Raw genomic sequence first — 14,047 nt, forward strand, 5'->3', positions numbered from 1 at the left:
TAGAAATGAGTAATAAAACAAAACTGAAATGTACTGCATATTCAAAAATAATTCACCTTATTCTATGTGTACGAACGGGCACAGCCATTTGAATCATTTTGGCTCGAGACTTCCAGTCTCATTCACTTTCATTCATTTTTAGACATTGAAAACTGCTCGTTCTGCTGCTTGACGTTGCAAACTGATATTTTCTAGATATGATTCTGCTTTGTCTGTATAATCATGCAAACACTTGTTAGTAGAGCGAGTAGTTTAACCGTTTTCTGCAGTTTATTATTCCTAGTCATTTCACCCATAGGCGACCATACCTATTCCCTACCCCTAAACCATATTGGTAATTTATTTCCCATAGAATCGAAAGTTCTAAAACAATGGCAAAAACGAGTGCACTTCCGCATTGAAGAATAAGGTCAATAGTATCAAAATAAAAACAAATTATATTATAATAAGGTTGGTGTGTAGGATTACTCACTGTGCTACCATAAGACAGCGTCTCTCCTGATCAGTGTAGGGCTGCAGTAAAGGAATACCCATCACTCTGACCTCTTGAAGCTTTGGAAAGAAATTCAGTTTCTCTACATCCTCCCAGCGACTAAGACCTGCAAACAAAACTGTGGCAGATCAGCTAATAATTCATTAAATTGTCAGTCCGCTCAACATTAAATATTCTGGCAATTAATCTCCTACATTTATTCATCTTTGAATAACAAATGAAGACTTATGAATGCATCCTAAGAGATTCCTGTCTGTTCATTGACAGCATTAGAAGTACTTGGTGTGTATTGATCAACGTTTAAATATGAATGAAAAGATTCAATATGTTCAAAATAGATTGATCATGACTCTTTCGAAGAGTTGAATTGGACTGTCTGATTCATATGGATTATTTTTTTAAGTGAATGGTTTCAATGAAATTAACTTTTAATAAAGGGACAGAAATATCTCAGGTTTCTTAAAAAAATCTCTAAATGTGTTTCAAAGATAATTGACTCCCTTATGGTTTGGAATGATATGATGGCTACAACAAAAGATGACGATTAGGTTTCTGTTTTATTGACAGGTTTACTTCTTGATATTTTTGATGGCAAGAATTAAACAATACTATTGTTGATGTCACTGATAAATAAACATTCATTTAAATTATTTAGCTAAATTCAGCTAATTTATTTAGATCTTAGATCTAGATCTTTATGATTACTGAATCATTGACTCAAATGAATCAATAAAATGATTCGTTCAGCAATAAAATGCTGTGGTTTTGCTTTAAGATATACAATTGTTCTGCTTTGACATTAATTGGAAATATTTTCATTACAATACAAATAAATATTTAAAAAATGATATTGGGGGGCTGAAATGTAATTTGCTCATTACTTGATATAAGCAATTAGTTCATTTTAACTTTGGTTTTGCAACATGTTTTAGTTTACTTTAAGCAAAGTGACATACTTTTTGTTTTTTTGTTTTTTGGCTTTGTTCAATTTTGTTTAAATTATAATTTAACATCCCTTAAATCTCTTTAAATCCTTAAATTGTTTTGGTACTGCTCAGTGCTTAAAACATGGTTTCAGGTTTATTGGTTTTCCCAGATTGGTCCTAAAGAGCCAGTCCTGCAGAGTTTCACTCTAATCCTTATCAAACAAACCCAAGCTAATTAAAATCTAAGAGTTACAACAAAGGCGGCGCAGTGGGTAGCATGTTCGCCTCACAGCAAGAAGGTCGCTGGGTCGCTGGTTCGATCCTTGGCTCAGTTGGCGTTTCTGTGTGGAGTTTGAATGTTCTCCCTGCGTTCGCGTGGGTTTCCTCCGGGGTACTCCGGTTTCCCCCACAGTTCAAAGACATGCTGTACAGGTGAATTGGGTAGGCTAAATTGTCCGTAGTGTATGAGTGTGTATGTGTGGATGTTTCCCAGAGATGGGTTGCGGCTGGAAGGGCATCCGCTGCACAAAAACTTGCTGGATAAGTTGGCGGTTCATTCCGCTGTGGCGACCCCGGATTAATAAAGGGACTAAGCCGACAAGAAAATGAATGAATGAATGAGTTACAACAAAGCAAGAGGCAATTGAGTTTTTCTTAAGGTTAGATCAAAACTCTGCAGGACTGTGGCTCTTTAGGATCAAAATGATCTATGGAGATGGTGATCATGTGGTCCAGCACCTGAGTTGTGTAGGTTGATGCTGCGAAGGTTGGGGAAGAGTCTATGCAGTGAGTCTTCAGGCTCGTGGATGGACGAGAGCGAGTTGTTTGAGAGGATAAGAGACACCAGACCTGGATACATGAGGCCCAGCTTGCGCACCTCCACCCAATCCTGCAGCTGGTTATCTGTGATATGCAGCAGACGCAGCGACGGGCAGGGCATAGAAGAGGCGTTCACGCTCTCATACTCGTTCAGACACAGAAACAACTCCTCCAGACTATGGAAATACAGCCACAAGTACAAACACACAAGATTTAAAGTATATTTTGAATAAATATACAGCGGGGGAAATAAGTATTGAACAGGTCATGTTTTTTCCTGGGAATAATATTTCTAAACGAGATGTTGACAGAATAAAACCAGATTTTGGTGTAATTTTTATGTGTAATAACATTGGAATGGCACAATGAGAAAGTACTGAACTACTGAAATTGATTTATTACTTTTTTTAAAGGCTTTTTTTGGGTGATGGCAGCTTAAAGACGCCTCTCATATGGAGAATGAAGTCACATGAATTGCTCAGGTGTGATTTATGTTTACAAACTTCAACAGTGTAATCTTGATGGTTCTGTGGGTCTCGTCTATCAAATCTGATCTTCTTTATTTTCTGTTTTCCATTAGATTAAAGTCAGGGTATTGGCTGGGCCATTCTACAGCTTGTTTTCTTTCTTTCTGAAAGCATTTGAGAGTTTCCTTGGCTGTGTTTTGGATCATTATCTTGCTGAAATATCCACCCTGGTTTCATCTTCATAATCCTGGTAATGTAGATGTTGGTCTGAAACAGCTAATATTCATTTACATTGATGAAGAGCAGAGGGTTGCTGAAGAACTACTGAGAGATTATAGCCGCTTTCACTGCCTTTCTATACCTTTCTTTCTTCATGCGTTCAGTATTTTTTCACTGCCATTCCATTTTATTACACATAATCTAATTAGTTTTGTTTTCTTTGCATATATGGAGTTCTTGTGTTGTTACCAACATCCGGGGAAATTTTGAAGTCAACAGCAGCTTTATAAATGCTTTAAAAAATGGTGACATGTTCAATACTTGTTTTCCCCGCTTTATATAACAAGTAGCAACAAAAGTTGTTTAGCATTATCTTTCTTACTTAAAACATATGAGTATTAAATCGCTTCATTGCTTTGTACAGTAGAAGGTCATGCTTTAAGAACCCTCCAATGACACAGACACTAGCAAAACATTAAATAAGTTTTAATCCTGCTTGCAAGTAAAGAATTTTTTTTGTGTATTTTGAATTATATACATAAGCTATTTTAAGGTGTCTATCAGTGGCAATCTTGCTAACCTGCTATACCTTGACTCATACCACTTCCAGTCTAAATTAATGGTGTGCTGAGTTCAACGGCCCATTTCCACTGAGGGGTACAGTTTGGTACAGTACAGTACCATACACATTCATTTCCATTTCCAATGTCAGAAGTACTGAAATAGCAAATCGTGTACCACACATTTCTTTAGACCTTTTCATAAGGGTAGCTAGCATAGTATCAAACGTGTGGTGCTAGACTCATTGGTGTAGCTGCTATTGTTTTCAGAGAATCATCACTTGTGCATGCAACAAGCCAGGAAAACACAACACAGGAAGTGGCATTTTTTAAATACACAGACGAAGCACAACACCATTACATTACAGTGATGTTTAACCATGTGATGAACCATGCACAAACAAAACTTGCCATCTTCTTTGGACAAAAGTCACGTTTCCACTGCATAGTGTGGTTTGGTGCGGTTAACTTTTGGAGGATATTCCACTGGGTTTCGTGCCTACCTAGTACCTGATATTTTTTAATACCACCTCAGGTGAGCTTCCAAGCAAGCCGTACTTTAACAAAAATGTTATGTTCAATTCTCAAATTCATTTCCAAGACAATTGTAACTACCAGTGGCATTGGATTTGTGACACAAGACACCAAACTAGCTGTATTGAAATCATAGATATATACATTAGATGTCGCCTGGCCTATTGTTGTCTATTGGACGGAATGCATCAATAGCGCCGCCATCTTGGTACAGGGTAGCGCTCCTTTGAAATAAATGCGGGACCAAGGTACAGTGGAGGACTGTGGCCATCCAAAGCCAGAGATATACACATATACACATATATCTATGATCAGGAGTTTTGCTGGATGTTAGTATGTAATTTCTTTTTCTAATTACGAAAATTATAATTTTACATCACTTTTCTACATTGATGGATCAGTGACCGCACTGGCATTCCTGACAAAAAGCTTGTGTTTGTGTGTACAGAAATGTACTATTCACCCTCCCAGCTAAATTTGATCTAATCATGGCCTGAAACACAGCTCCTCTCCTGCTTTCACTTCTCATACTGACGGAGGGAGTGATTCAATTGTGAATGAATCCCCCGAACGTTAACGTTAGCCGACAATAATACAAGTTTCTGGCAGCGCAGCATCTTGTTGTCATATTTCTTTTGCATTGTTTGCTGATTTTGTTTAACAAAACTAGCATAAGCCGAGTATTTAGTGCGAGTTGGAGCTGCTTTGCCTTATGGTGAATGCAGTAAGTGACTGTTATCATAAATAACGTTACCTGATTAGCACAAAAGTTCAGAACATACAAAAACAAAAAAAAACTTAATATTACCTATGAAATGTTCTGGCTTTGTGCTTTGTTTGCTCGTTACTACACCCGTAGACAGCGCTAAAGTCCAGCATCTTCACGTAATAACACTGTCTTGACTAGTGCGGTTGAATGACATTTGTCCTGGGAGCACTGTACCAATGTGGCGGCGCTATTGACGCATGCTCAGGGTCCCTATGCGATATCTAGTGCATATATCTATGTATTGAAATATTCAGCTGTGTTGGGGCCATCATTTTTGCTGGAAAATGTAATCCATACCCCTAAACTCAACCATAATGGTAATTTATTTCCAAAATCAGAGGGGAATAATAGTTGGATAACACTCATGTAGAAGTGCATGAACCTAACCGTAAGCCTAAACTTAACATAAACTGTAAACATATGCCTTAATTCTGATTGGCTGAACATAGATGTCAATACAGGAACATCCAGGAGCTTTCAGTTCAACCTTTTCTTTATAGCCTTTCCTCACTCGACTTGACAAACACGAAATGTGGTGAAAGCCATACTCACTCTGGTATCTCTCGTGTAAGTGTGTGCACCATGTCCCAGGTGACATGTGTGTTGTTGAGGACGAGACGCCGCAGGCCTGAAAACGCTTCCGCAAGACAAGGCTCCAGACTCGACCCATGCAGAGGATTCATACTCAGATTGAGAAAGTCAAGGTTAGGGATGTTAGATAGGATCTTGCTTATCTACAGAGAGGAAAGAACAGGAAAGAAGATGAAACTCTGATCAATTCCAACCAGCTTGTCACTTTGAGCTCGTGTTAGTTACTATATTTCATTGCTCTTTTTTGAATGTTACTGACCAGTTTATGGATTTATTTCTTTGTTAAAGGGTCCTATGGTGAAAAATCTACTTTTCAAGCTGTTTGGACAGACATATGTGTAGATATAGTGTATAGGCGGACATATTGGGGTGAGATAAACACACCCAGTCTTTATTTTTTTAAATTTAACATCATAAAAATGGTGAACCAATTGGAGCAGTTTTCAGACCGACCGCAACTTGACGTAGGAGTTCGGTCCCCCCAATATTGAATGACAGCTGAGTATTAACATGTCTCCTTAGTAACGCTTATAATCATATCAACAAGACAGGACATGCGCAAAGCAACCGGGATTAAAAGGTCTGTTCAGTTTGCTAGGGTCATCAATCATCATCAAACGTGATCAAGAGGGAGTTTTACAAGTTTAAAATGTTTTAAAACAGTGCATGTGTGTAATGAATTACAGCGATTTACTTCAGCTTTACTTCATCAGCACAGCCGCGTGTCAGAACAATTATAAAAGAAGACGCTTCAATCCTGGTTAGTGGGCGTTAAATCAGGTTTATTTTTTCATTAGCAGTGGATAGTAAAGTGTATCCTGTCACACATGCGTGCAAAAAGAGTGCAAAGCTAAACGTGCGCGCTGTCTCTGTGTGTGTGTGTGTGTTTGTGTCTAACAATATCGCTCCCGACTCCCGAGCGAGCGAGCATGCGTATGTATGTGTGAGAATGAGAGAGCCTGATGCTGTGTTTAGCTTGATTGTTGCTGTCTATGTGTGTGTGTACGTGTGTAAATGAGGGAGCTTGGTGCTGTCTATGTGTGTGTGTGTGTGTGTGTGTGTAGAAAACGGGGTGGGTCGGGCTGCGGGACAACAAATGCTGAATATAAGTGGGAGCGGTCGGATTTGGACTAAAACCTGACGGGAAGGGCGTTTTAAAAATTAGTCCCGCACAGATCTCTAGGCGGCGGGACAACAAATGCTGAATATAAGTGGGAGCGGTCGGGTTCGGACTAAAACCTGGCAGGAGCGGGATTCGAAATTTAGTCCCGCGCAGATCTCTAGATTGAGGCATGCTGATCGGCACGTGTGAATGGTAGGCAGGGAGGACTAGCCTTAAAGGTGCAGTACAAAAAAACAGCAGCAAGCTTTTACAAGCTATAAAACAGAAACTTCAGACTGCTATAACAAATAAGCTGATGGGTGTTTTGAGCTGAAACTTTACACACACATTCTGGGGACACAAAAGACTTATATTAAATCTGGAAAAAAGGGTAACCTAGGTGCCCTTTGATGTGAGACTGTAGTTTGAATTCATCTCTTTTCTGTATTTGACATATTGACATTACTGTACAAAATAGCTTTTTCTGCATTATCTTGAACACAGACCCTTTTCACATTAACAAGTTCCTCAGTAGACAGAGACCAAACCTGTGACTCCAGCAGATTTTTCTCACCTCTCCCCAGTCTTTTAGCTGATTGTGAGAGAGGTCTAGCTCAACCACATGAGCACAGAAAGTGGCCACTTCTTCCTCATCTCCAGCCTCTGTGATTCCACAACCATCCAGAACCAAGATGCTCGGCAGATTCAGACGATCTAATACACACATACAGATGTCACTGGGGCTTTAAACAATTTATTGCAATAACATATTACCAGTAAAGAATTTTTTGACAATACATGCAGTTAAACTACATGCATGGGGTGGCGCTATGGAGTGGAAATGGGTTTTTTGTTTTTTTGATCGTCTCTTTTTCAGCAAGTCTGAACTTATGAATCAAATGCTAAACATGTCATGTGTAAATTAAAGATCAGCTTCTGTACACGCCATTTAAAGAGGAGCTAAAGTGCAGGACACTTTGGGATTCGGGTGTGTGTTTAAACTGACAAATACACTTGATAATATGTAAACATGTCCGTCCTGCGTGTTTTATTTTAAACACAACTAATTTTCTCCTAAATAAGCACAAACAGTAACTAAAGTAATGGAATGCCATAGATATATACATTAGATGTCGCCTGGCCTATTGTTGTCTATTGGATGGAATGCGTCAATAGCGCCGCCATCTTGCTACAGGGTAGCGCTCCTTTGAAATGAATGCGGGACCAAGGTACAGTGGAGGACTGTGGCCATCTAAAGCCAGAGATATACACATATACACATATATCTATGATCGGGAGTTTTGCTGGATGTTAGTATGTAATTTTTTTTCTAATTACGAAAATTATAATTTTACATCACTTTTCTACATTGATGGATCAGTGACTGCACGGGCATTCCTGACAAAAAGCTTGTGTTTGTGTGTGCAGAAATGTACTATTCACCCTCCCTGTTAAATTTGATCTAATCATGTTCTGAAACACACCTCCTCTTCTGCTTTCACTTCTCATACTGACGGAGGGAGCGATTCGTTTGTGAATGAATCCCCCGAACGACTCTTTCACTAGCTGACAATAACACAAGTTTCTGGCACCACAGCATCTCGTTGTCATATTTCTTTTGCATTGTTTGCTGATTTTATTCAACAAAACTAGCATAAGCCAAGTGTTTAGTGCGAGTTGGAGCTGCTTTGCCTTATGGTGAATGCAGTAAGTGACTGTTATCATCAATAACGTTACCTGATTAGCACAAAAGTTCAGAACATACAAAAACAAAAAAAAAACTTAATATTACCTATGAAATGTTCTGCCTTTGTGCTTTGTTTTCTTTGTTTGCTCGTTACTACACCCGTAGACAGCGCTAAAGTCCAGCATCTTCACGTAATAACACTGTCTTGACTAGTGCGGTTGAATGACATTTGTCCTGGGAGCACTGTACCAATGTGGCGGCGCTATTGACGCATGCTCAGGGTCCCTATGCGATATCTAGTGTATATATCTATGATGGAATGCTTTCATTGTAGATCTGTGCTTTCTTACATTGACGCCTCTGTTATCAAACAAAACAAAAGGAGAGATTCATTTGCTGCTCTTTACTTGTTTGATAACAGGTGTCTCTTTAAATGGCGTGTACAGAAGCTGATCTGGGATCAGTTTATTATATGGAGCGGGTCCATATACATGCATTCACTAATTTAAAATTGCATATGAAGGGTGATGATTGACGCACAGTTTAAATAGAAGGAAAGTGAATGCAGACATTTTTATATTTATTTCAAGATGCTTTCAGATTAAAAATACATGAGAAATATGGGAAAATACTTAATGATTGGATGATAGAATGGTAAGATACACACATAGACCTGCCAAAAACGGGAGGGTTGACATGTACAAAGTGAACAGGAAGTGTTTTTTTCTTTGCGAGAAAATGGAAAAACTTTTTTAAAAAAAAGGAAAAACGTATATTTTCCAATCAGTTTTTTTCTTCTTCTCCCACTTAGTTTTTTTTTTCTTCCACCTATTTTTCCCTCCACTATCACGTCCCTTCCGGGTCTCCGTAAATACTCACTATTTACTCGCCCTCAATTAAGTTCCAAAGCTTTAGCAGTTTCTTTATTCTGTTGAACATTAAAAAAGAGGGCGACACAGTGGGTAGCACGTTTGCCTCACAGCAAGAACGCTGCTGGGTTTCTGGTTCGAACCTCAGTTGGCGTTTCTGTGTGGAGTTTGCATGTTCTCCCTGCGTTCGCGTGGGTTTCCTCCGGGTGCTCTGGTTTCCCCCACAGTCTAAAAACCTGTGGTACAGGTAAATGGGTAGGCTAAATTGTCCGCAGTGTATGAGTGTTTGTGTGAATGAGTGTGTGTGAATGTTTCCCAGAGATGGGTTGCGGCTGGAAGGGCATCCGCTGCGTAAAAACTTGCTGTATAAGTTGGCGGTTCAATCCGCTGTGGCGACCCCAGATTAATAAAGGGACTAAGCCGACAAGAAAATGAATGAATGAATGAATGAATGAATGAACATTAAAGAAGATATTTTGAGCAAAGCTAAAAACTGGTAATCATTGACTTCCATGGTCGGAAAAGCAAATGCTACTGCGGTTACAGGTTTCCAGCTTTCTTCAAAATATCTTCTTTTGTGTTCAACAGAGGAAAGAAACTCAAACAGGTTTGAAACATGCAGGATTCACCCACAAATTGTCACTTTTGGGTGAACTATCCCTTCAACCAATGTGTCCAGGTCATATCCAGCACACCCTTTTTAACTGTCAGGCTTTAGCATTTCGCCTTAGGCCAAAAATAAAACTGACCTTTGACAGGCGAACCCTGGGGACTCGACCGAATCACCACTCCAACTCCTGGCCCACGACAGTATGGGAAGTTGTCTGGGCTGTACTTCTCACTGATCACCTGCACTAAAGTGCGTCCTTCTGTCTCCTCTGACTCCATCTCACCTCTCCGGCCACTCTCAAACCTTCAGCTGAACCAACACACAGAGGAGCAGGTGTATTTATGTAAATATGACATCAGTTCCAGCAAAAAAATATATTTTAGCAAAGCTTTATCAGTTTATCAGGCCATGTGGACAGGCGTGTATGTGCTTGAAATAAATGATTTGCTAACATTTTCAAGCAGGGCAAAGTACAACAGGCTTCAAACAGCTGGCATTTGAATCAATGACATAAAAAAGTGAACATGATTACACAAAACTGTATGTGTTTTTTCAGAATTGTTTTGACATTGAGTCTGATGCATGTGAATTAATCTGATGCTACATATAAAATACAGAACAATTCAAGTCTTCAAGCGGTGAAAACAGTTTTGGATGTCCTCTCAATTATTAAAAAGAAACGATACTACAAGCCTGCCCAACCAATTCCATGTAATTAGATGTAAACAAAACACAGATGTGAAAAATGGGGGGAGGGGGGTAAACAAATGTTGTAGAGACAGTGTATAAATGACAAACATGAGGTTGTATTTATTTGTACAATATGTATGCAAAATTTCAGATGAAAGTTTCAGTCTCATGGGCAACAATGGCCTTAACTCTTAATCATCTCATATATATAAATGTATATAGGTCTTGAACAAAACAAAACAAAACAAGAGACCATTTTGAAGTTATTACTGTTTCTATGGATTTGCCATAATCTGAACAAAATGTTAGTTTGTTTTACTTTATAAACTATTGATAATGCTTATAAACATTATATATATATATATATATATATATATATATATATATATATATATATATATATATATATATATATATATATAAAATATGTATGTATTAGGGGTGTCACGATTACGATTTTAATCGAAATCGATCGAAATTTATGCTCAATTTCGATTATCGAATCAAAAAATAGAATCGTCGATGCTGCCACGCCCCCATGTCACGTCAGCAACTGTTGCCAAGCGGGAAAAAACAGGCTTGTTGAAGTGTTTGTAAACTGCAGAAGCAGGAGACCCGTCGACAGAACTTAAACCCTCTCCTCTTTCAATGAAGTCGCCGGTGTGTAAGCATTTTGGATTTCCAGTGAGTTATGTTGACAACGTTCGTGTTGTCGACAAAAAACACAGTTTTGCAAGCTCTGCTATGTACGTATTACGTACGGTTCGTCCGATAGACAACACCGGCATCGCGATCCTCCGCTAGCCCCCGTTGCAAATCCGCTCGCGAAAAGTACACACTCAGGCCCTGTTTACACTGTCTTTGTTTTTAAATGGCATTTTAGAACGACAACGATTTGACATCCACAGTGGCGTGTAGCATTTCTGAGCAGCCCTCCTTCCTCTCTACCTCTGAAAATGCACATCACGTGACCACACAGACGCATACACAATCATGCACTCGAGAGAGCAGGTCCAGGCAGTCAGAGGACTGCTTCAATCTTTCACTCACTTGTACTTAGTCATTTTAGCGAACACCTCAGATACTGTTGGCTGGTTCCTGTTGGCTGTGCGTCTTTTTTACCGACGCCATTATAACGACACAGATCAATGCCTATTCACGAGTCCCGCAGAAAAAGTGATTGACAGGTGGTAATTATGTGTGTATTTTGCCTTTATTCATTTACTGTATGATTTGTTTATCGGTAAAACAAAGACCATGCAGGTCAGGTAGTTTAAACGGTAGGCTACAAATAATTAATTGGTCATTAATTAATTATTCATAATCGAAAATCGAATGGAATCGTGCCTTTAGAATCGAAAATGTAATCGAATCGAGGATTTGGAGGATCGTGACACCCTTAGTATGTATATATATATATATATATATATATATATATATATATATATATATATATATATATACATGAATTACTAAATCATTAGGGATGTCCCGATCAGGTTTTTTTTGCCCTCAAGGCCGAGTCAAGTCATTTGATTTTGAGTGTCTACTGATACCGAACCCTGATCCGATACTTTTATAATACATTAAAAAAGAATAAAGAAAAGCGAAGAAACAGATCCAGGATGTTCCTTATTTTTGTATTTAATTCACCTTATTTTAACATTCAACAACTCTGTTAACAAACAATCAATAAATAACATCAATTCTTCACTTTTGGATTTTAGTGCAACATTAAATATTTAAAAAAATCTAATATAAAAACAAATAGCACCTCAACTTAAAATCCCCGGCCAGCAGGCAATCCCAAGTTTACATATCTCACAGTTTGCTATGGCAATGTTGTCGTCATCAACTTTATAATACCTCCAGACCACAGACATACTCGCACTTACCGCTTCAAGCTGCTTCCATGTTCCATGTGTGTATATGAGCAATTCCATGCAAATGTCAACCTTGCCATTTCAGTTTCCACCGAAATAGAGAAAACGTTTCAAAATTTTTTTGTGTAGGATTGTATTTTACAGTACTATAAAAATGCTCAAAAATGTCTCTGTGAATGTTTTCAAACAATTAGATTTGATTTACCAAAATCACACAAGTGACAATTTCACATATGTCATCCATAACAACACTTTGTCATGATAAATTCAAATAAAAAATAATAAATCATGTTTGTTCTATAGTGAGCCGACTCTGATCCTTTTGATTAGGGATGCACGATATATCGGCGGCCATATCGTTATCGGCCGATAAATGCTATTCTTAAAATTATCGTTATCGGTCCGATGTCTAAATTAGGCCGATATCTTTAAGCCGTTAAAGTACGTAATTGTACAGACCTGTCTGCCTTGCGCACGCGTGGGTGAAACATGTTCAGACTTGCCCAGTGCACTATAATGAATCTCTCCTCACATTGTTTATTCCTTCAAGGTCAGTCCTTTCTTCATGTGGTATTGCTGTGCGTTAATAACTCAGTAAGTGACCATGTTCCTTTTCATTGTAGATATGTTTGATTGAGTGTCATTGTGTATTTTGCTTTAAATCGCCTCAGGAAAAATAGTACATGTGCAAACAAAACAGCAGCGATACACACGTGCTAATATTATGCTCTGTGTTTGTCATGAAGTCATCTGAGCTCAACACTTAGCTGCTCCGCCTGCAGTTGAGTGAAACTCACAGCGCTTTATCATAAACTTTTCATCGATCATTTTTACCACAATTGACAGCAAGAACAAACACAGAAGCGTTGTCTGATTGACAAGCAGCACCTACATGTGTTCAAAGCCAAATAGGATGAATCTATGCCGCATTTACTAAAGTAATACATTCTGTATCTAGCAACTTTTCCCTTGTACGGTGGCTCTAAACGGTCAAAACACCTCTAAAAAAGGCTTTTTCGGACATGGCATATTTGTACACATGTACATCACTGTAAAATGTTTTATTAAAGACCATTTGAGCTGGTTTTAGTCCTTAGCTCTTTCATTTTCATTTTGTTCAGAATATATTTCACTTGCTTGTTGATTAAATCTCGTTTTGTTGTTTAACCTATTATTTTTATGCAACAGTCAAGTTGCATGTCCATTTGCTATGAAGAAAAGGAAATAATAAATTTTTTTGCATGCTGATTTATGTGAAATTGTGAATATAGATCTATATAATCACCTTGCAATTGTGAAATTATAGCTTTTTTGCTTTGAGTATAGACTTTCAGTTCATAAGAGCAGTTCAATCTTTTGTGAAGTTTGCTGTATAAATATATAACATTTTGAAATATTTATAATTATTGGCCTATACACATTGGCCTCCAAGTCTGAAGGGTTATTGGTTATCGACATCGGGCAAAAAATGCATATCGGTGCATCCCTACTTTTGATTAGCATAATTTCTTTTGGATTGTGCAGTTTATTTCACAGAATTTCTACAAGCATGTTGTATACTGTAAACTGACAGACTTTTTTTGTCACATCCATAACACATGTTTATTTTCCTCATTTGAAATATAGAAAATGTTTACAGATTGATATTTTTCTGATCCCATAACTCTGTGGTTAGTTGTTTTAGAAAATATAAATAATATTAAAAAAATCTAAATAATAATGTTAACATCTACTTCCTCTGTGAATTCATGTTTTGAGTTTTTACCGCAAATGTCACATCCATAACGCTGGAATTGCTCATATATATATATATATATATATATATTCG

General features: G+C 38.0%; 2 protein-coding genes across 4 annotated transcripts in view; both read right to left on the minus strand.

Annotated features, from left to right (window-relative positions):
• cntrl (centriolin) overlaps positions 1–14,047 on the minus strand; it is a 548,241-nt gene that overhangs the window by 358,283 nt on the left and 175,911 nt on the right. The gene's annotated exons all lie outside the window — the stretch shown is intronic.
• Positions 1–14,047, minus strand: part of tbcelb (tubulin folding cofactor E-like b) — a 46,041-nt gene that overhangs the window by 26,615 nt on the left and 5,379 nt on the right. For all 3 annotated transcript variants that reach the window (XM_073951571.1, XM_002662169.8, XM_073951570.1), the window contains exons 3-7: positions 9,786–9,955; positions 7,055–7,194; positions 5,340–5,521; positions 2,158–2,414; positions 473–599 (exon numbers count right to left, since the gene is read on the minus strand). In XM_073951571.1, the coding sequence (XP_073807672.1) occupies positions 473–599; positions 2,158–2,414; positions 5,340–5,521; positions 7,055–7,194; positions 9,786–9,924 (845 nt within the window). In that variant the 5' untranslated portion in view covers positions 9,925–9,955. The remainder of the gene's footprint in view (positions 1–472; positions 600–2,157; positions 2,415–5,339; positions 5,522–7,054; positions 7,195–9,785; positions 9,956–14,047) is intronic.

Source organism: Danio rerio, chromosome 5 (assembly GCF_049306965.1).
Source record: "Danio rerio strain Tuebingen ecotype United States chromosome 5, GRCz12tu, whole genome shotgun sequence".
Lineage (NCBI taxonomy): Eukaryota > Metazoa > Chordata > Actinopteri > Cypriniformes > Danionidae > Danio > Danio rerio.